Here is a 24,467-nt window from a genome sequence, read left to right as displayed (position 1 = left end):
ATATGCCCACATTGTAGAGATAGACGTCTCACCAGTCTACTGCAGGGCACGGTGTTGCGGTATTATATTTGCAATGTCTATGGAGGTCTATGATGAGACCTATATGACCCAGACCCTTCATGTGCCGCCATGTGGTGCTTATGGTTGTCTCACGTGGCTACACCCTGCACCCTGTTCCGAGGCTCTCACTTTGGGGTGCCACAGTAATGACCCGACCCTGCGCCCCCACGGTGCTCCTTCACGCCTCGAGGAGTTTGCATTTCGCTCTGTAACATTTCCAATTCTGCGTCTCTCTAGTCCGCGCCTGGCTTGGCGCTTCGCCGTTAGGAAATAACGAGACAATTTCTGAATTATCTCCGGAGAGCCTCTCTCTTTATTTCTGAGCTTTGTATATATTTACTATTAAGAAGAAAGTTGTTTGGAAGCCGCGGCCGCTTTTTGTTATTATTTTCTCGGCAGGACGTTACCACCGTGACCTGGATTTCATTTTCCAAGGAGCACATCATTATACTATAAATAGTACACCAGCCGCCCAAGGAAGCGCCTATTAAAGCCCCGCCATCATCTGCAGCTCCCTTCCCCCATCTAGTGGTCTCGTCTGGAACTACAGGACAGTTAGAAATCACGGAGGCGCTTTGCAGAGTCTTCTCTATCTCCCTGACATCAGATTTTGGGTGGTTAATGGTCCACATTGGAGTAAAATCCCCCCCCCCCCCCCCCCGCCTGCAGTAACTGGATCCTTCAGCCATATTTCATATCATCCCCCCGCCCAGCAGCTTTATCTACGGCAGATATTAGGAGGATTTTTAATTCAATTAGGTTGTTTTTCTAATTAAATGCAATAAAATACGGCAATAAAAACAGCAATAACATTTACAGCCCTGCTGCAGAGAGGGGGAGGGGGAGGATTACAGAAAGCAGCAGGCAGGTTATAGCAGGGGCAAAGGGGGCAAATGCCCTGACGTCTCCAGCCGGCCCAGTCCAGGGCTCGCCATCATGTCCCCAGCAAGTACATCCCTTTCTATAGACATGGCTGTGCACAGGGGTATAACGCAGACAATATATATAGCACTATAATGTAGGTGTCTTATAGCAGTCTTATGTGACTCTAGATGGTGGTATTATGTAGACACTGCATTGCACAATAATATGGATGCCTCACACTATAATTGACATTATATGGTGGTATTATGTAGACAATGTATTGTACAATAATGTAGGTGTCTTATAGCAGTCTTATGTGACACTATATGGTGGTATTATGAAGACACTGTTTTGTACAATAATGTAGACCATCATTATATGGTGGTATTATATAGACACAATATTGGTAAAAAATGTAGGTGTTTTACAGCAGTCTTATGTGACACTATATGTTGGTATTATGTGGATATTGTACAATTATACAGACATATTATAGCACTCTTACTGTATGTGACACTATATGGTGGTATTATGTAAACACTGTATTGTACAATAATGTAGGTGTCTTATGTGGTACTATATGGTGGTATTATGTATACATTGCATTGCACAATAACGTGGGTGTCTTACACTATAAATGACATTATATGGTGGTATTAGGTAGACACTGTATTGTAAAATAATGTAGGTGTTTTACAGCAGTCTTATGTGACACTATATGATGGTATTATGTTGATATTGTCCAATTATGTAGACATCTTATAGCACTCTTACTGTATGTGGCACTATATGGTGGTATTATGTAGACACTGTATTGTACTGTAATGTAGGCATGCTATATCAGCACTATATAGTGGTATTATGTAGTCACCATACTGTAGAATTATGTAGGCATCTTAAAGCCATCTTTGTGAGCACAATATGGTGGTATTATGTAGGTATTATGCAACCATACTCTCATATATAAGCAGTATATTGCACAATTAAGTAGGCATCATATAGAATGTAAGTACTATATAGCGGTATTATTTCAACACTATAATTGGGTATCTATATTAATAGTCTCCACAATGACTCTTCTGAAACCTCCCATGGTTCCCTAGTCCATTTACAATTCCTGTGTCATCTTAGGTAAATAACAATGTTTTCAGTTACCGCCATCTGGTTAACCCTTACCAATAGGCAGTTGACAGGGTTTCCTCGGAGGCCGGTGTCGGGGGCCTGCAGCAGGTGCCAGTCTCGTCCTTTATTGTACGTGATGAAGGTCTTTACCTGGCTGTCAGTCTTCTTGTTTGCCAGGAACATCCCCTTTATCCCTGCTACCTAGGAAAAATTGATGCAGCTGAAAAACAGATCAATCCCAGACAGGCTTTTTAGCTTGTCGAGCCGGCAGGGAGGCTGTTTTGGCGGTGATAGGATTGGTCAGATGTCAATATACCAGCGGAGTGTGGAAACGATGAATGCCGGAGGAGGGGAAGGCTCCCTGCAAAACCCTCCCGGCTCACTAACGGACAGGGGTCCGGGGATACCCATATTATCACATTAAGGGGAGATTTACACATTGGGGTTTCTGATGCAGTTTTTGCAAATATTACATCAAAAGTGAATGAGTCTGGGGTGTCAATAAACCGTGTGGACATAGTTAGGCTAGGGTCACATCTGCAGCGGAGTCCCCGGACGCAGAAACCGCCAACAATCGGTGGAGACAAAAGTCCTGCATGGAGGATTATTAGCTCTACCGGTTGGAAACCCGACAGACACCTAGAAAACCCCTTTATAGTCTATGGGGTCTGCAGGTAATTGTTGTGTTAGAGGATGGGCCTGACAACAGAGAACCCGGTGCAAGTGTGAACCTAGCCTTAGTGCACTATGAACAAGTGATGGGTGAACCTTGCAAAATATGTGTCACGAGGGTCAGCCACAAGTTTCATTTTTGGACTAAACCTCTTCATTCCGAACCAGAAGTGCTATTGTTATCTCTGGGTTCTCTTTAGACCTTAGAGCTTAATATTCAGAGGCCGGGGAGGTGCAGAAGAATAAAAAACACTCCTTGGCTCCACCATTTTGCTGCTCTACTTTCTCAAGTGTCCCCCAAATTTTCTGGTCTCTTCTGTGACGTGACCCACACTGAGTCACTGCGGAGGTCACAGTAGTCACATAGGGGGCATCAACCTCATGACATTTAGGTCAAAGCATCATGACGTTGACATCCAGCATGGGGCAACCTGTCCTCAGTGACGACCGCGGGTGGTGGACAACTCAGGACATGGTGGAGATGTCCAGAAAAGAAGACCATGGTAAAGCCCAGGGATGGAGGAAAGGGGAATATGAGTGATTTTTATTTTTCGGCTGGGCTTCAGACCATTATACTCCAGGCTCTGAAGAGATCTCCAAGTATAACAATAATTTATAGGTGGTAAACCCCAAAAATTTTGGATTCAGCCCAATCCAAAATTTTCACAAAAATTTATAGCAAGTCACCCATTTATCTCCACGTGGTAGATTCATTCTTCTACCCAAGGACTGGAGTTTCTTTAACCTTTCACAGAGAACCAAGTGATCGTTTTCCCATAGTCGCCCAAATCAGATGAAACTCATTGAATTTCTATTTCAGATACGAGACAGATCTCTGCGCCACGGTGACATACCTCATAGAGGTCAATCATGACATTCCCCTCCGGACCCTTAATGCTCTTCACATTTTCCAAGGCGAGTGTAAAGAATATCCCCCGCGTGTCGGAGATGTAGAGGTTATAGGTCTCGTTCTGATTCCATTCTTGAATGGCAACAAAAACTTGGTTTTCGTCGGTGCTGATCACGTGCATGTCCTGTGGGAAACACAAACTCCATCACTATCATCTCCACATGATGAGATGGAACGGCTCTCGGTGACGCTCAGGTGGTGTCAGGTTTATTGCTCTGATCGAACCATCACTGCTGATAAAAAGGAACACCTGGAAACTCTGATACATGGGGCGGAATTATTAATCCTGTCCGCTCCTGTGTTCTCCAGCTCAATAACCCTTCACTATCGCAGAGGTGACAGAAAATATTACAAGACATCAGGTCAAGACAATATCAAAGCACAGTCAACAAAACATTAACCGTTCTGAGGGGCGGCTGATACAGAAATGTATATACCATCTAGTCACCCTATAGAGGATGTTATATACCATGGCAGTAATAGAAAGCAGTGACAGTGAAGGTACCAAGGAATATACAAAATACTACCAGTATAAGTGAAAAATAAGAACCGAAATCATGGATGGGCAAAATGATAGCACAGTGTTAGGCGCTTGAAAAAACTGTAATAATGTAAATATAACTACTATAATACTACCTCCTATGTACAAGAATATAACTACTATAATACTACTCCTATGTACAAGAATATAACTACTATAATACTGCTCCTATGGACAAGAATATAACTACTATAATACTACTCCTATGTACAAGAATATAACTACTATAATACTACTCCTATGTACAAGAATATAACTACTATAATACTACTCCTATGTACAAGAATATAACTACTATAATACTACTCCTATGTACAAGAATATAACTACTATAATACTACTCCTATGTACAAGAATATAACTACTATAATACTGCTCCTATGTACAAGAATATAACTACTATAATACTACTTCTATGTACAGGAATATAACTACTATAATACTACTCCTATGTACAAGAATATAACTACTATAATACTGCTCCTATGTACAAGAATATAACTACTATAATACTACCTCCTATGTACAAGAATATAACTACTATAATACTACCTCCTATGTACAAGAATATAACTACTATAATACTACTACTATGTAAAAGAATATAACTACTATAATACTACTCCTATGTACAAGAATATAACTACTATAATACTACTTCTATGTACAGGAATATAACTACTATAATACTGCTCCTATGTACAAGAATATAACTACTATAATACTACCTCCTATGTACAAGAATATAACTACTATAATACTACCTCCTATGTACAAGAATATAACTACTATAATACTACTACTATGTACAAGAATATAACTACTATAATACTACTCCTATGTACAAGAATATAACTACTATAATACTACTTCTATGTACAAGAATATAACTACTATAATACTACTCCTATGTACAAGAATATAACTACTATAATACTACTCCTATGTACAAGAATATAACTACTATAATACTACCTCCTATGTACAAGAATATAACTACTATAATACTACTCCTATGTACAAGAATATAACTACTATAATACTACTCCTATGTACAAGAATATAACTACTATAATACTACTACTATGTACAAGAATATAACTACTATAATACTACTCCTATGTACAAGAATATAACTACTATAATACTACCTCCTATGTACAAGAATATAACTACTATAATACTACTCCTATGTACAAGAATATAACTACTATAATACTACTCCTATGTACAAGAATATAACTACTATAATACTACCTCCTATGTACAAGAATATAACTACTATAATACTACTCCTATGTACAAGAATATAACTACTATAATACTACTCCTATGTACAAGAATATAACTACTATAATACTACTACTATGTACAAGAATATAACTACTATAATACTACTCCTATGTACAAGAATATAACTACTATAATACTACCTCCTATGTACAAGAATATAACTACTATAATACTGCTCCTATGTACAAGAATATAACTACTATAATATTACTCCTATGTACAAGAATATAACTACTATAATACTACCTCCTATGTACAAGAATATAACTACTATAATACTACTCCTATGTACAAGAATATAACTACTATAATACTACCTCCTAGCTGTGAGGACGTGTTTTTGTAGCTCTCCTGAGGCTCCTGATGTCTGGAGATAGCCCAGGGCGGGGCCGCCCTGGGTGGGGAAGTTCCCCTGCCAAGGCCCAGGCTCCAAGGCCTTCTCTGGGAAGCAATTCCCAGACAACTAAAAAAATGGATGGAAATCCTAAAGTCCCCAGTAATGGGAATCGTGTCCAGTGTGTCAGCAGTCCTAGTGCAGCAAGCCAAGATGGGAAGAAAGTTGTAAAGGAAGAAGTAACGGAAGCAAGCAGTAGTACGGTGCAACAACCAAGCAAAATGGTTGAATGTAAGGAGCAAACTTTGCAGCCTGTGCAGACTCCATTGCAGGTTGCAGGTGTCCAGTCCACCCCACCCTCCTGCAGACAGAGGAGAACATCCCTGGAGAAGCAGACCATGCAGGAGAACATGCAGCAGTCTGTATTGGTACGGTCTGAGCGGACAAGATCTGGAAGCGGTAACTACAAAAATGTAGTGAAGGCAGTGGAGGAGATCAAAGGGAGACCAGCGGGGAAGCTTCAAGGTACCAGCAGTACAGTCACTGGAAATAAACTGGGACATAGTCCCCAGTCTGGACATTGTGGGCCCATGGCAGTGACAACAGCCGTAGCATGTCAGAAATCACAGGCTACACCAACCAGAAGCCATACTGGGGGTAACCAACCTGCAAAGCTCTCCAACAATGCACAGACTGTCACAGCTACTGAGCGAGCACCAGAACTGCGCCTGGCAGATGAGATACCAGCACTGGTCAAGCGACTGGAGACATTGAAGGCCAGTAAAATATATCTGCAGAGACAGATTGAATGTGCGTATAATCTAAAAAAGTCTGCATGCCCTGAGAAACTGGTGTTACTGGACAGGAAGCTGAGCGCACTGGCGAAAGAGCTCGCCGAGAACGTACGGGAGACCGAGACTGTACTGGAGCAAATGGGACCGGTGGGAGAATCATACAGAAACCAGCAGCGGTTCCAGGAATACCAGAAGTCACCATCACCTTGTGCTAAAGCTGGGTCTGAACCCTCTCAAGGTGGCAGCCAGCAGTCCCATGTAAAACCAGTTCTGCAGCCAGCAAGTTTCCCTTTTAAGGAAGGGAATTTGTACGGGAAAGCGACCAGTGTTCAGCAACAGCAAAAACCTGCAGCAATTCTCAGCAAGGCACCACAAGTCCCAGCAACCAGCACTTTGCAACCAGGTCATGGACCCCTGCCTAATGGTAATGAAGTAGCAGCTGTGCAGACACCACAAGTCCCAGGAGACAAGTCATTGCAGCAGGACTATGGACTCTTACCTGAAGGTACTGGGGGAGTAACATATTTGGGGTTACAGGTTGTGGACTCTGTTGTGCAGGACTCTGCTGCCGCTGACTGTAGTGGTAATATGGACTCTGCTATGCAGGACTCTGCTGCCGCTGACTATAATACTAATATGGACTCTGCTGTGCAGGACTCTGCTGCCGCTGATTGTCTGACTAATGTGCCTGATATTATGGATATTCCTGTATGTGATAACGGCCCAGCAGGGGAAGGTGTTTCTGGGGGGGATCCTTCACGATCTATGGCGTCAGACCCCTCTGCAGTCCAGTCTCTGGAGTCTGGTGATATTGCAGACATAGAGGTTGATGGTGGGGCGGACACAGGACAGTCCAGTGTGCAGGACTTTCCCCCTCTGGATACTCGCACAGTAGCAGAACCACATGGTACAGGTGCTCAGCAGCCCACACAGCGCCCACAAACACGCCAAGATGGCGGATCCGGCCGTACCTCCTCAGGGAATGCCTGGAGCCGCGGTGCTCCATCTTTTGCATCAAACTCCAGTTATACAGGCCAGGCTTTCAGGAGGAGGAATGTAGTCAGGTTTAGGCACGGAGGTGCCAAGGAGGATCTGCCGGATAGGAGGTTTGTGGTCCGAGAGCTCCTATGTACCCAGATGGGCTTTGTGCCGACTGATATCCTGGCCGTCATAAACCTTCCTGACCGCCAGGGGTATGATGTTAGTTTTAAGCTGATGTCTGATCTGGACCGGTTCTGGGCCAATCTCACCAGGTTGAGAGATACGGAAGGTTGGGATAAGTTCAGTTTCATCCCCATCTCTAGGCCAGATACAGCCTCTGTCACAATTGTATTTTGGAATGAAGCCGTTCCCCCTCAGGATATTGTCATCTGGCTCAGGAGGCATTGTGACCTCATGTCCGATCTTAGTAAGAACAGGGATGAAGACGGGGTCTGGACCGGTGGGTGGAGGGTCCTGGTGAAGTTGCGTCAGCAGAACAACATAACCCAACATCTGCCCAATTCGTTCTTTATAGGCCGAGAAAAAGGGATCTGCTTCTATGCGGGTCAGCCTCGCCGGTGCTTCAAGTGTGGGAAGGCCGGCCATGTGGCCAGTGTATGCTCCATGGTAAAGTGTAGCCTATGTAATGAAATGGGCCACGTGAGTGCCACATGCCAAAGCATTAGGTGTAACCTGTGCGGTCGGATCGGTCACCCCCACAGAGATTGTCCTGATGCCTGGCATAACATCTGTAAGGATAGCCCTGATGAGGACTTGCTGGCAGCGGCTGATGACATACAGGAGGAGGAGGAGGCGCTATTGTCAGGGTCAGTAGTCACGGAGGCGGAGCCTCAACCACATACAGGTGATACCACCCAAGACCAGGCCGAGTCAGGTCCCATTGAGACGACCATGGAGGTTGTCGAGCAGGTTGTACAACCCTCAGTGGTCGTCTCTTCTCCTGCCCGATCATCCAACAATAATAAAAGGAGGAAGAAGGATAAAGCCAGCCGTAAGCCTGAGGGTGAGTGGACCACGGTAGAAAAGCCCACAAAGATGAGAGTAAGTAGTGCAGGCGAGGTCACTGCAACGGGGAATAGATTTAGTGTCCTATCAGAGTCAGACGGAGAAGCAGAACTAGACAGAGAACTCTCACGAATGATGGCGGAGTATGAGGAGGAGCCAGAGGGCGATCCCCCCACTAAGAGGAGACCCCACCGAGATGAGGGGCAGTCCGAATCAGACATGGAAACAGCTGGTCACCAGGACACCTCTGACTCTGATCTATGACAATGGGGCCCATCTCTCTGTTTCTCATATTCCTAGTTGTTCTGATGGCAGGTTTCTATCTTAAAGTTATCTCTAGTAATGTGAATAGCATCCGAGCAAGGAGGACAAGACACGCAGTGTATGAACATCTGAGATATCTTGATGCCGATGTCTATTTCTTACAAGAAACCCGTTTAAATACTTTAGGACTAATACGAGAAGCAGAGAGAGAATGGAAATCTGGCCCGTCCTTCTGGTCTCTGGCTGTGGAACCTTATGCCGGGGTTTCTATACTGTTTAACACCCCTGATGTCACCATACACAGATTCACTGAGGTTCTGATGGGGAGGTGCCTGGTTTTAGAAGTTACCATCCGAGGCAGAAGGCTCCGACTCATTAATATCTATGGTCCACCGCAGTCGGTGATTGAAAGGGCACGTCTGTTTGATGAAGTCAAGCAGTACTTGTTTACATCTGTTCCGGTAGTCATGGCAGGGGACTTCAATGCCACCATGTCATCCAGTGACAGACCTACTGGTCGGCCTCTCACCAGGGACTGCAAGGTCTTAAGCAGAATTATTTCACAGGCTGGTCTGTCTGATGTGTTTACTGAGGGTGGTAGGAAACCAAAATTCACTTACTCCTGCGCTGGTAGATGCAGTCGGATAGACTTAGCTCTGGTCAGTCCCGCTGAGCATGTTAGTGAGAAAAGTGAAAAGACAGTCCCTTATTCTGACCATCTGGCTTTGTATTTTTGCTTGGGCTCCACAAAACGCCCTGATATTGGGAGAGGCCTATGGAAGCTCAATTCCAGCCTCTTGGACGATGACTGTGTCCGGAGTTGTGTCCACTCTCTATTTCAGAACCAGCTTGAGAGAGTGGTGTTTTATGACAACATGGCAGACTGGTGGGAGGATGTCAAGGAGGAGATCAGATCCCTCTTAAGGAGACTGTCAGTTAAGAAGGGGAAGAGTAAATATAGCCAGTATCTCAGGCTGCGGAAAGAATTAGAGTCACTCTATTCGGCGGGCGGGGATAACCAACAGAAGATTGACCGGCTGAAATCTGAGATCAGTCAGTATCAGTACCGCAGGTATACATCCCTGGTTCTTGAACGGGATTATGGGTCCTTAGGGGCTCCGGATCCTTTTGAGAATTGCAGGGAGCGGGTGGCAAATAAATCGGTCACAGGTCTCACTGACTCCCAGGGTGTTTTACAGGAGTCTCGGGAGGGTATCCTGGGGGTGGTGAGAACTTACTATGCTGACTTGTTTCAGAAGAAGGTTTTGGATAGAGAGAAGGTGGCTCAATTCTTGGAGGCAACTCCAGGTCCTGATACTAATGATTTGGACTTTTCTCCTTTGACAGCAGAGTTAACAGTGGAGGAGGTGAAAGAGGCCATAGATAAGTTACATCTGAAGAAGGCACCAGGTCCAGATGGGATTACAGCTGAGTTCTATAAGAAATTCCGAGACCTCTTGGCACCAATTCTCGTGGATGTATACAAAACTAGTCTAGAAAACCACCTGATGCCTCCATCCATGAGAGTGTCCTCCCTGATCCTGCTGTCTAAAGGTAAAGAGCCTAGTGACATCAAGAACTGGAGGCCGATTGCCCTCTTGAATGTCGATAGGAAGATTCTTGCAAAAATTCTGTTCTCTAGATTAGTTTGTTTGTCCCCGGCACTGTTGGCAGGCTCTCAGTTTGGCACAGTTAAAGGGCGGAACATCTCTGGAGCAGTTATCTCGATAAGGGAGATGTTTGAGAGATGTAAAGCTCTGAGGTGTGGGAGATATGTTGTGAGTCTTGACCAGGCTAAGGCCTTTGACAGAGTAGACCATGAGTATCTATGGGCGACTTTGACAAAGTACGGTATTCCGGGACAATTTGTGGATTGGCTGAGAACTTTGTACCGCGAGGCGGAGAGCTTTCCTCTGATTAATGGTTGGCAGGGTGATGCTTTCAGGGTTGAGGCAGGGGTGAGACAAGGTTGCCCACTGAGTCCATTACTGTATGTGTTTGCCATAGACCCGTTTCTCAGGTCACTGCAGGAGTGTGATTTTCAGGGGGCGCCGGTCCCCCACTGCTTGCCCCTGAGAGTTGTTGCCTACGCGGATGATGTGACTGTGGTGATATCTGAGCCTCGTGAGGTGGAGATGTTGTCTGCAGCCATCAGAAGTTACTCAGAGGCCTCCGGGTCTCTTGTCAACCTTGAGAAGAGTCAAGCTCTCTGGACGGGTCATACTGGTCCTACATTTGATCTGCCGCAGTTTGCCCAGGCCTCCTCCTATATTAAGATCCTTGGGGTGAAATTCGGGAGGGATGATAATTGCAGACTAAATTGGGAAGAAAAGTTGGAATCCGGAAATGCAAAGGTTCAGCGATGGAAGAACTGGAGGCTGACCTATAGAGAGAGGGTTAAAATGTTGAAGACTTACCTGGTCCCTGTCTTCTTGTACGTCTCTGTTGTCTTTCCTTTGCCAGAATCTTTCTCCACTAGGCTCTTTAGCCTGTTCTTCCAACTTTTGTGGGGGAACAGGTTGAACCCAGTAAAAAGAGGGATAACCTACCTACAGAGGAGAGAGGGTGGGCTGGATATGTTAAATCCAAGGGTGTTTTTTGACTCCATGTTTCTAAAAGTAAATTTTGGTTGCCTGGACTCAGATAACAGCTCCCTGTGGGTAAATAGTATCAGGGACTGGATATTGCCTTTTGCAGAATCCTGGGTGCGAGGCGGCAGCCTTAAGAGGGGTCGATCGACTCGTGACTACCTCCCCCAGTATCTGGACTATGGCATAAGGTGCCTGAAAAAATGGGGTATTGAAAAGACCTATCTGGTGAGTAAGACCAGGAGAGATCTATACACCAGGGTATGTAAGACCTTCTATTGTCTCCAGCCGGCATTGAGGGACTGTACATCTATAACCCTGCAGGATAGTCTGAGGCTCCTCACTGGTCGGAGGCTCCCTGCAAAGTTCTTTGACATTGCCTGGCTATCTCTGCATGGGAAGCTGTTTGTAAGAGGCAACTTAAAACATCTCAGTGTGACAGATCGGGCATGTCCATTAGGTTGTCAGCAGGAGGAGACCATAGCACATTTTATATCAGAGTGCGGGGGAGGGCGAAAGATCTGGCAGGAAATATCCCGGAGGCTGAAAATTCCCCAATTACAGTCTCTCAAATACCCCGAAATCATATATGGCATCCCAACTAATATAGGTGACATTAACCGGGAGACCCTGTATATTATTATTACTGTCATCAAATATTATCACTGGCATACGAGGACCCAGGTGTCCCTACACAGAGAGCCCTTCCGTCATATGACCGCTGTCACATATATCATGTCTGAACTGAGGTGGATAAAGTCTCTGGAGGTCAGAAAAAAGTCTGATAATGTAAAATTGTGGAGAAATGTATATATCGATTGCTGAATACTCTGATAACACTGCAAATAAGTCTGTTCATTTATTTATGGATTTTTTTTTTTTTCCCCCTCTTTATCCTGCCAGCAATGGACTCTTAAGTTAAAGTGATTCTCATTTTTGTTATCTGACAGACATGTCTGATTTATGTTATATTATTATTATTATTATTATTATTATTATTATTATTATTATTAGTTATTAATTCTGCTGGAATGTAATGTATTTTTGTTTTGTTTTTACTAATAAAAATTACCTCCTATGTACAAGAATATAACTACTATAATACTGCTCCTATGTACAAGAATATAACTACTATAATACTGCTCCTATGTACAAGAATATAACTACTATAATACTACTCCTATGTACAAGAATATAACTACTATAATACTGCTCCTATGCACAAGAATATAACTACTATAATACTACTCCTATGTACAAGAATATAACTACTATAATACTACTCCTATGTACAAGAATATAACTACTATAATACTACCTCCTATGTACAAGAATATAACTACTATAATACTACTCCTATGTACAAGAATATAACTACTATAATACTACTACTATGTACAAGAATATAACTACTATAATACTACTCCTATGTACAAGAATATAACTACTATAATACTACTTCTATGTACAGGAATATAACTACTATAATACTGCTCCTATGTACAAGAATATAACTACTATAATACTACCTCCTATGTACAAGAATATAACTACTATAATACTACCTCCTATGTACAAGAATATAACTACTATAATACTACTACTATGTACAAGAATATAACTACTATAATACTACTCCTATGTACAAGAATATAACTACTATAATACTACTTCTATGTACAGGAATATAACTACTATAATACTACTCCTATGTACACGAATATAACTACTATAATACTACTCCTATGTACAAGAATATAACTACTATAATACTACCTCCTATGTACAAGAATATAACTACTATAATACTACTCCTATGTACAAGAATATAACTACTATAATACTACTCCTATGTACAAGAATATAACTACTATAATACTACTACTATGTACAAGAATATAACTACTATAATACTACTCCTATGTACAAGAATATAACTACTATAATACTACCTCCTATGTACAAGAATATAACTACTATAATACTACTCCTATGTACAAGAATATAACTACTATAATACTGCTCCTATGTACAAGAATATAACTACTATAATACTACCTCCTATGTACAAGAATATAACTACTATAATACTACTCCTATGTACAAGAATATAACTACTATAATACTACCTCCTATGTACAAGAATATAACTACTATAATATTACTCCTATGTACAAGAATATAACTACTATAATACTACCTCCTATGTACAAGAATATAACTACTATAATACTGCTCCTATGTACAAGAATATAACTACTATAATACTACTCCTATGTACAAGAATATAACTACTATAATACTACTCCTATGTAAGAAGAATATAACTACTATAATATTACTCCTATGTACAAGAATATAACTACTATAATACTGCTCCTATGTACAAGAATATAACTACTATAATACTACTCCTATGTACAAGAATATAACTACTATAATACTACTCCTATCTAAGAAGAATATAACTACTATAATACTACTCCTATGTACAAGAATATAACTACTATAATACTACTCCTATGTAAGAAGAATATAACTACTATAATACTACTCCTATGTACAAGAATATAACTACTATAATACTACTCCTATGTACAAGAATATAACTACTATAATACTACTCCTATGTACAAGAATATAACTACTATAATACTGCTCCTATGTACAAGAATATAACTACTATAATACTACTCCTATGTACAAGAATATAACTACTATAATACTACTCCTATGTAAGAAGAATATAACTACTATAATACTGCTCCTATGTACAAGAATATAACTACTATAATACTACTCCTATGTACAAGAATATAACTACTATAATACTACCTCCTATGTACAAGAATATAACTACTATAATACTGCTCCTATGTACAAGAATATAACTACTATAATACTACTCCTATGTACAAGAATATAACTACTATAATACTACTCCTATGTAAGAAGAATATAACTACTATAATACTGCTCCTATGTACAAGAATATAACTACTATAATACTACTCCTATGTACAAGAATATAACTACTATAATACTACTACTATGTACAAGAATATAACTACTATAATACTACTCCTATGTACAAGAATATAACTACTATAATACTACCTCCTATGTACAAGAATATAACTACTATAATACTACTCCTATGTACAAGAATATAACTACTATAATACTGCTCCTATGTACAAGAATATAACTACTATAATACTACCTCCTATGTACAAGAATATAACTACTATAATACTACTCCTATGTACAAGAATATAACTACTATAATACTACCTCCTATGTACAAGAATATAACTACTATAATATTACTCCTATGTACAAGAATATAACTACTATAATACTACCTCCTATGTACAAGAATATAACTACTATAATACTGCTCCTATGTACAAGAATATAACTACTATAATACTGCTCCTATGTACAGGAATATAACTACTATAATACTACTCCTATGTACAAGAATATAACTACTATAATACTGCTCCTATGCACAAGAATATAACTACTATAATACTACTCCTATGTACAAGAATATAACTACTATAATACTACTCCTATGTACAAGAATATAACTACTATAATACTACCTCCTATGTACAAGAATATAACTACTATAATACTACTCCTATGTACAAGAATATAACTACTATAATACTACTACTATGTACAAGAATATAACTACTATAATACTACTCCTATGTACAAGAATATAACTACTATAATACTACTTCTATGTACAGGAATATAACTACTATAATACTGCTCCTATGTACAAGAATATAACTACTATAATACTACCTCCTATGTACAAGAATATAACTACTATAATACTACCTCCTATGTACAAGAATATAACTACTATAATACTACTACTATGTACAAGAATATAACTACTATAATACTACTCCTATGTACAAGAATATAACTACTATAATACTACTTCTATGTACAGGAATATAACTACTATAATACTACTCCTATGTACACGAATATAACTACTATAATACTACTCCTATGTACAAGAATATAACTACTATAATACTACCTCCTATGTACAAGAATATAACTACTATAATACTACTCCTATGTACAAGAATATAACTACTATAATACTACTCCTATGTACAAGAATATAACTACTATAATACTACTACTATGTACAAGAATATAACTACTATAATACTACTCCTATGTACAAGAATATAACTACTATAATACTACCTCCTATGTACAAGAATATAACTACTATAATACTACTCCTATGTACAAGAATATAACTACTATAATACTGCTCCTATGTACAAGAATATAACTACTATAATACTACCTCCTATGTACAAGAATATAACTACTATAATACTACTCCTATGTACAAGAATATAACTACTATAATACTACCTCCTATGTACAAGAATATAACTACTATAATATTACTCCTATGTACAAGAATATAACTACTATAATACTACCTCCTATGTACAAGAATATAACTACTATAATACTGCTCCTATGTACAAGAATATAACTACTATAATACTACTCCTATGTACAAGAATATAACTACTATAATACTACTCCTATGTAAGAAGAATATAACTACTATAATATTACTCCTATGTACAAGAATATAACTACTATAATACTGCTCCTATGTACAAGAATATAACTACTATAATACTACTCCTATGTACAAGAATATAACTACTATAATACTACTCCTATCTAAGAAGAATATAACTACTATAATACTACTCCTATGTACAAGAATATAACTACTATAATACTACTCCTATGTAAGAAGAATATAACTACTATAATACTACTCCTATGTACAAGAATATAACTACTATAATACTACTCCTATGTACAAGAATATAACTACTATAATACTACTCCTATGTACAAGAATATAACTACTATAATACTGCTCCTATGTACAAGAATATAACTACTATAATACTACTCCTATGTACAAGAATATAACTACTATAATACTACTCCTATGTAAGAAGAATATAACTACTATAATACTGCTCCTATGTACAAGAATATAACTACTATAATACTACTCCTATGTACAAGAATATAACTACTATAATACTACCTCCTATGTACAAGAATATAACTACTATAATACTGCTCCTATGTACAAGAATATAACTACTATAATACTACTCCTATGTACAAGAATATAACTACTATAATACTACTCCTATGTAAGAAGAATATAACTACTATAATACTGCTCCTATGTACAAGAATATAACTACTATAATACTACTCCTATGTACAAGAATATAACTACTATAATACTACTCCTATGTACAAGAATATAACTACTATAATACTGCTCCTATGTACAAGAATATAACTACTATAATACTACTCCTATGTACAAGAATATAACTACTATAATACTACCTCCTATGTACAAGAATATAACTACTATAATACTACTCCTATGTAAGAAGAATATAACTACTATAATACTGCTCCTATGTACAAGAATATAACTACTATAATACTGCTCCTATGTACAAGAATATAACTACTATAATACTACTCCTATGTACAAGAATATAACTACTATAATACTACTCCTATGTAAGAAGAATATAACTACTATAATACTACTCCTATGTACAAGAATATAACTACTATAATACTACTATGTACAAGAATATAACTACTATAATACTACTATGTACAAGAATATAACTACTATAATACTACTCCTATGTACAAGAATATAACTACTATAATACTACCTCCTATGTACAAGAATATAACTACTATAATACTACTCCTATGTACAAGAATATAACTACTATAATACTACTCCTATGTACAAGAATATAACTACTATAATACTACTCCTATGTAAGAAGAATATAACTACTATAATATTACTCCTATGTACAAGAATATAACTACTATAATACTGCTCCTATGTACAAGAATATAACTACTATAATACTACTCCTATGTACAAGAATATAACTACTATAATACTACTCCTATGTAAGAAGAATATAACTACTATAATACTACTCCTATGTACAAGAATATAACTACTATAATACTACTCCTATGTACAAGAATATAACTACTATAATACTACTTCTTATGTACAATAATATAACTACTATAATACTACCTCCTATGTACAAGAATATAACTACTATAATACTACTCCTATATACAAGAATATAACTACTATAATACTGCTCCTATGTACAAGAATATAACTACTATAATACTACTCCTATATACAAGAATATAACTACTATAATACTACTCCTATATACAAGAATATAACTACTATAATACTACTCCTATGTACAAGAATATAACTACTATAATACTACTATGTACAAGAATATAACTACTATAATACTACTGCTATAAGTAACCACTATAAGGGAATAGGATATAAAGGACTGATTGGTGTAGTTGTGATTTCAGTGAGATTATGTTTGATCTTTAGTCTTAGGGATCTTTATGGCTCAGTCTCGGTTACTCAGGGTCTCAGATCACTGTATAGCAGTTATTTTTGTGTGTTTTTGTCCTCCATGTCCCCGCAGTATCGGAGCCCCCAGTATAAATGATAACACTCGGCTTTTCTCCATAATGACGGCTTCTCTGATTAATCCTATTCCTTACAAGCAGTGATCATAGAGCAGGACGTGGCGGTGGTTTAATGGGCTGCGGGGCTGTGAAGCATGGATGAGCTGCCAGTCATTATAATAGGTTGGGAAACGTTCTGGTAACAAGCTGCAGGGTGAGACCTAAACTTCTCATGTGATGAAATGTTTACAATGAAGGGAATCCAGGAGCGTTAATCCTGACATTACTGCGCTCCATGATCATAGTCGGGTTCAGAGGGCAATGAAGAGAAGCTTTAGATTTCCCTTCCCGCATGAACGCTATTTTTAACTCCATGTTGTCTTCCTATAGATCTATCAGAAGGGTCTTACATCTATCAAAGATTCTACATCAAAACACAAGAATGGCTTTGGTCTCTGCCGGTGTTATTTACGATGACTTGAAAGACAATTGGAAAGGCAAACAACTTCCAGAATGTTTTTGGAATTAGTTCTTGCGCTAATTTGTAGAAAGTTTTGAGGTTGTTTTTTTTTTAAAATGCTGAATATAATTTCAAAAACTTTTAAGGTTTACTGGAAAGTTCTTAATGTAGTATGGAGGACAAAAATAGGTCCCCTTGATGGTAGAAGCCCAGGCCAATATGGTTCTCCAACCCCAAGCTAAGGGATAGGTCTTAGAAGAGTCATAGCCATAGGTAGCCACAGACTGGAGCCAACGCCAGAATTTTTACAAGTGCTGATACTACTTCAAATAGCCAACCATAGGGGTATGTCCACACTGTTCTTCCAACAATGACCTGTAATTTAAGGATTGATAAAACCTGGAAACCGCTTTAAAAGGAGTCTGTCATTAGAACCAACATATTAGGCCAGTTCTGCAGATAGACAGGTTAGGGACACCTGAATCAAATGTAGTTTCCCCTTGGGAATTGTTGCTTCCATTGCGGAGATATCACCATATTTGGCATTATGCAAATAAGCTATTTGCAGCAATGATGTCAACCACTGGTAGAGCCAAAGAGCTTGTTTACATATTGACAAAAATGGTGATATCTCAGCAATGGAAGAGCCAATTCCCAAGGGGAAACTATGTTTGATTCATGTGACAGTAACCTATCTATCTGCAGGGCTGGGGTGATATGCTGGTTCTGGTGACAGTAACCTATCTATCTGCAGGACTGGGGTGATATGCTGGTTCTGGTGACAGTAACCTATCTATCTGCAGGGCTGGGGTGATATGCTGGTTCTGGTGACAGTAACCTATCTATCTGCAGGGCTGGGGTGATATGCTGGTTCTGGTGACACTAACCTATCTATCTGCAGGGCTGGGGTGATATGCTGGTTCTGGTGACAGTAACCTATCTATCTGCAGGGCTGGGGTGATATGCTGATTCTGGTGACAGTAACCTATCTATCTGCAGGGCTGGGGTGATATGCTGGTTCTGGTTACAGTAACCTATCTATCTGCAGGGCTGGGGGGATATGCTGGTTCTGATGACAGTAACCTATCTATCTGCAGGGCTGGGGTGATATGCTAGTTCTGGTGACAGTAACCTATCTATCTGCAGGGCTGGGGTGATATGCTGGCTCTGGTGACAGTAACCTATCTATCTGCAGGGCTGGGGGGATATGCTGGTTCTGATGACAGTAACCTATCTATCTGCAGGGCTGGGGGGATATGCTAGTTCTGGTGACAGTAACCTATCTATCTGCAGGGCTGGGGTGATATGCTGGTTCTGGTGACACTAACCTATCTATCTGCAGGGCTGGGGTGATATGCTGGTTCTGGTGACAGTAACCTATCTATCTGCAGGACTGGGGTGATATGCTGGTTCTGGTGACAGTAACCTATCTATCTGCAGGGCTGGGGGGATATGCTGGTTCTGATGACAGTAACCTATCTATCTGCAGGGCTGGGGTGATATGCTGGTTCTGATGACAGTAACCTATCTATCTGCAGGGCTGGGGTGATATGCTGGTTCTGGTGACAGTAACCTATCTATCTGCAGGACTGGGGTGATATGCTGGCTCTGGTGACAGTAACCTATCTATCTGCAGGGCTGGGGTGATATGCTGGCTCTGGTGACAGTAACCTATCTATCTGCAGGGCTGGGGGGATATGCTGGTTCTGATGACAGTAACCTATCTATCTGCAGGGCTGGGGTGATATGCTAGTTCTGGTGACAGTAACCGATCTATCTGCAGGGCTGGGGTGATATGCTGGTACTGGTGACAGTAACCTATCTATCTGCAGGGCTGGGGTGATATGCTGGTTCTGGTGACAGTAACCTATCTATCTGCAGGGCTGGGGGGATATGCTGGTTCTTATGACAGTAACCTATCTATCTGCAGGGCTGGGGTGATATGCTGGGTCTGGTGACAGTAACCTATCTATCTGTAGGACTGGGGTGATATGCTGGTTCTGGTGACAGTAACCTATCTATCTGCAGGGCTGGGGTGCTATGCTGGTACTGGTGACAGTAACCTATCTATCTGCAGGGCTGGGGGGATATGCTGGTCCTGGTGACAGTAACCTATCTATCTGCAGGGCTGGGGTGATATGCTGGCTCTGGTGACAGTAACCTATCTATCTGCAGTGCTGGGGTGATATGCTGGTTCTGGTGACAGTAACCTATCTATCTGCAGGGCTGGGGTGATATGCTGGTTCTGGTGACAGTAACCTATCTATCTGCAGGGCTGGGGGGATATGCTGGTTCTGATGACAGTAACCTATCTATCTGCAGGGCTGGGGTGATATGCTAGTTCTGGTGACAGTAACCTATCTATCTGCAGGGCTGGGGTGATATGCTGGGTCTGGTGACAGTAACCTATCTATCTGCAGGACTGAGGTGATTTGCTGGTACTGGTGACAGTAACCTATCTATCTGCAGGGCTGGGGTGATATGCTGGTTCTGGTGACAGTAACCTATCTATCTGCAGGGCTGGGGTGATATGCTGGCTCTGGTGACAGTAACCTATCTATCTGTAGGGCTGGGGTGATATGCTGGATCTGGTGACAGTAACCTATCTATCTGCAGAGCTGGGATGATATGCTGGTTCTGGTGACAGTAACCTATCTATCTGCAGGGCTGGGGTGATATGCTGGTTCTGGTAACAGTAACCTATCTATCTGCAGGGCTGGGGTGATATGCTGGTTCTGGTGACAGTAACCTATCTATCTGCAGGGCTGGGGGGATATACTGGTTCTGGTGACAGTAACCTATCTATCTGCAGGGCTGGGGTGATATGCTGGTTCTGGTGACAGTAACCTATCTATCTGCAGGGCTGGGGTGATATGCTGGGTCTGGTGACAGTAACCTATCTATCTGCAGAGCTGGGATGATATGCTGGTTCTGGTGACAGTAACCTATCTATCTGCAGGGCTGGGGTGATATGCTGGTTCTGGTAACAGTAACCTATCTATCTGCAGGGCTGGGGTGATATGCTGGTTCTGGTGACAGTAACCTATCTATCTGCAGAGCTGGGATGATATGCTGGTTCTGGTGACAGTAACCTATCTATCTGCAGGGCTGGGGGGATATACTGGTTCTGGTGACAGTAACCTATCTATCTGCAGGGCTGGGGTGATATGCTGGTTCTGGTGACAGTAACCTATCTATCTGCAGGGCTGGGGTGATATGCTGGGTCTGGTGACAGTAACCTATCTATCTGTAGGCTGTGGTGATATGCTGGTTCTGGTGACAGTAGCCTATCTATCTGCAGGACTGGGGTGATATGCTGGTTCTGGTGACACTAACCTATCTATCTGTAGGGCTGGGGTGATATGCTGGATCTGGTAACAGTAACCTATCTATGTGCAGGGCTGGGGTGATATGCTGGTTCTGGTGACACTAACCTATCTATCTGCAGGGCTGGGGTGATATGCTGGTTCTGATGACAGTAACCTATCTATCTGCAGGGCTGGGGTGATATGCTAGTTCTGGTGACAGTAACCTATCTATCTGCAGGGCTGGGGTGATATGCTGGTTCTGGTGACAGTAACCTATCTATCTGCAGGGCTGGGGTGATATGCTGGTTCTGGTGACAGTAACCTATCTATCTGCAGGGCTGGGGTGATATGCTGGTTCTGGTGACAGTAACCTATCTATCTGCAGGGCTGGGGTGATATGCTGGCTCTGGTGACAGTAACCTATCTATCTGCAGGGCTGGGGGGATATGCTGGTTCTGGTGACAGTAACCTATCTATCTGCAGGGCTGGGGTGATATGCTGGGTCTGGTGACAGTAACCTATCTATCTGCAGGGCTGGGGTGATATGCTGGTTCTGGTGACAGTAACCTATCTATCTGCAGGATTAGTTTGGTATTTTGGGGCTGTGACAGACTCCCTTTAAGCCAATAACCCTGTCTCAGTGGTGTAATTATAAGCACCTCTGTCGGTACAATCTACACCTGACTCCTGTCTGTCTCCTAAACTGCTGCGGGTTCCTAAGGAAGAAGAGAAAAGTGAGAAATCCTAATGGGACTGCAACGTTGCGCTGAATTATTCATCCAGAAAATATCTTGGCTCGTCAGGGATGTTATTAATAGCAGTTAATTACGGCTTGTAAGATAATTAATAGTTTTGGGGTTCACACGTGGAGATGGAGACGCTTTGATTAGTAACTTAATGAAATATTTGGTCTTAAACTGAAGCTTGTAAGACAAAATGAGCAAAGAAAACCTCACATTAACGAACCTTCCGGGCAACCCCATTCATTATTTAGCGGCTTTAATGTAAATCTTTCCCGATTCCTCTTTCCGTTTTTAGTTGGAATTTTAAGTGAAAAATTGTGTTTCATTTCCATCCCTCGATTTATTTGCATTTAGGATCACGCAGAGGCTCGGGGTTGGTCTGGATTCATGTTAGGTCCTGGGGAAGGAGCGAGGAGCCGAGCAGGGGTGGGGAAGGGAAGGGGGGGTAGGTATAGGGGTGGGGGGCAGCTATAGGGGCGGGGGGTAGCTATAGGGGTGAGGGGTAGCTATAGGGGCCAGTTATAAGGACTGCAATTTAATTGGGGCACCATTGGGATCCAGGGTCTTCTACTGTCAATGGTCTTGGTCAGATGAGCCGACACAATGTATCAATGAATTCTAATCAGTTCCCTAATTTTAGCCGCCGTTTTCCGCGCCACCTAATTCCTGTTGCTTTGGCCGCCCCCGAATCTTCTACATTAAGGATTTGTCTCCAGCGTTGCAATTTATTTCTGACACGACGGCGAGGCGAACGGCGGCGACGTAACTTCAGTGGAGACAGATTAAAGAGAATTGTTGGTGTAAGTGCGGATGCAGCGACTTCATTTCCAGGCGCCCCTCTCCTCCTCTAATAGGATGAAACAGCATTAGACAACTTTCTTCTGCCACCAAAATCTTTTGTCTTATTAAATTCTTTCAAGAAAAATATCTGAAGAGCATCAAAAGGCTGAGCGCAACGCGGAGAAAAACAAGAATGGTACAAATGCCTTCAGATACATCCAGGATTCCCGGCAAAGGCTTTTATAGCCGTCCTTTAAAGTGAACCCATCATTATAGAGTATGAGAATCGGTAAAGTGTAAGCGACAGAACAGAGAGGCCGCAACGTAGGTGACACCGAGCACAACCCCGTCACTTATATCAGTCGCCTGCACATCTAATCCTGTCATTATAGGACAACTTATACAGTACATGATCTAATATAAGGTTATTTGTCTTATGACTCCTCCAAGGAGAAAATACAGTGATATTAACCCGACCAATTACCCAACAATAGTATCTGTCTCCGAATGACTGGATAGGAGTATATACTGTGCTGGTATATAAAAGGGCAGTAATATAATAGTGGTATACTTGTAGGTAAGAGGTAGTATTATAGTAGTTATATTCTTGTACATAGGAGTATTATAGTAGTTATATTCTTGTACATAGGAGTAGTATTATAGTAGTTATATTCATGTACATAGGAGCAGTATTATAGTAGTTATATTCTTGTACATAGGAGCAGTATTATAGTAGTTATATTCTTGTACATAGGAGTAGTATTATAGTAGTTATATTCTTGTACATAGGAGGTAGTATTATAGTAGTTATATTCTTGTACATAGGAGGTAGTATTATAGTAGTTATATTCTTGTACATAGGAGGTAGTATTATAGTAGTTATATTCATGTACATAGGAGCAGTATTATAGTAGTTATATTCTTGTACATAGGAGTAGTATTATAGCAGTTATATTCTTGTACATAGGAGGTTGTATTATAGGAGTTATATTCTTGTACATAGGAGGTAGTATTATAGTAGTTATATTCATGTACATAGGAGCAGTATTATAGTAGTTATATTCTTGTACATAGGAGCAGTATTATAGTAGTTATATTCTTGTACATAGGAGTAGTATTATAGTAGTTATATTCTT

General features: G+C 40.6%; 1 protein-coding gene across 1 annotated transcript in view; it reads right to left on the bottom strand.

The window, feature by feature from the left end:
• Positions 1–24,467, bottom strand: part of SORCS1 (sortilin related VPS10 domain containing receptor 1) — a 400,088-nt gene that overhangs the window by 80,957 nt on the left and 294,664 nt on the right. The window contains 2 exon segments of the mRNA XM_075258641.1: positions 2,101–2,247; positions 3,573–3,752. Of these exon segments, the coding sequence (XP_075114742.1) occupies positions 2,101–2,247; positions 3,573–3,752 (327 nt within the window).

The sequence above is a fragment of the Leptodactylus fuscus genome, chromosome 10 (assembly GCF_031893055.1).
Source record: "Leptodactylus fuscus isolate aLepFus1 chromosome 10, aLepFus1.hap2, whole genome shotgun sequence".
Taxonomy (NCBI): domain Eukaryota; kingdom Metazoa; phylum Chordata; class Amphibia; order Anura; family Leptodactylidae; genus Leptodactylus; species Leptodactylus fuscus.
This window is presented reverse-complemented; position numbering and strand designations above follow the sequence as displayed.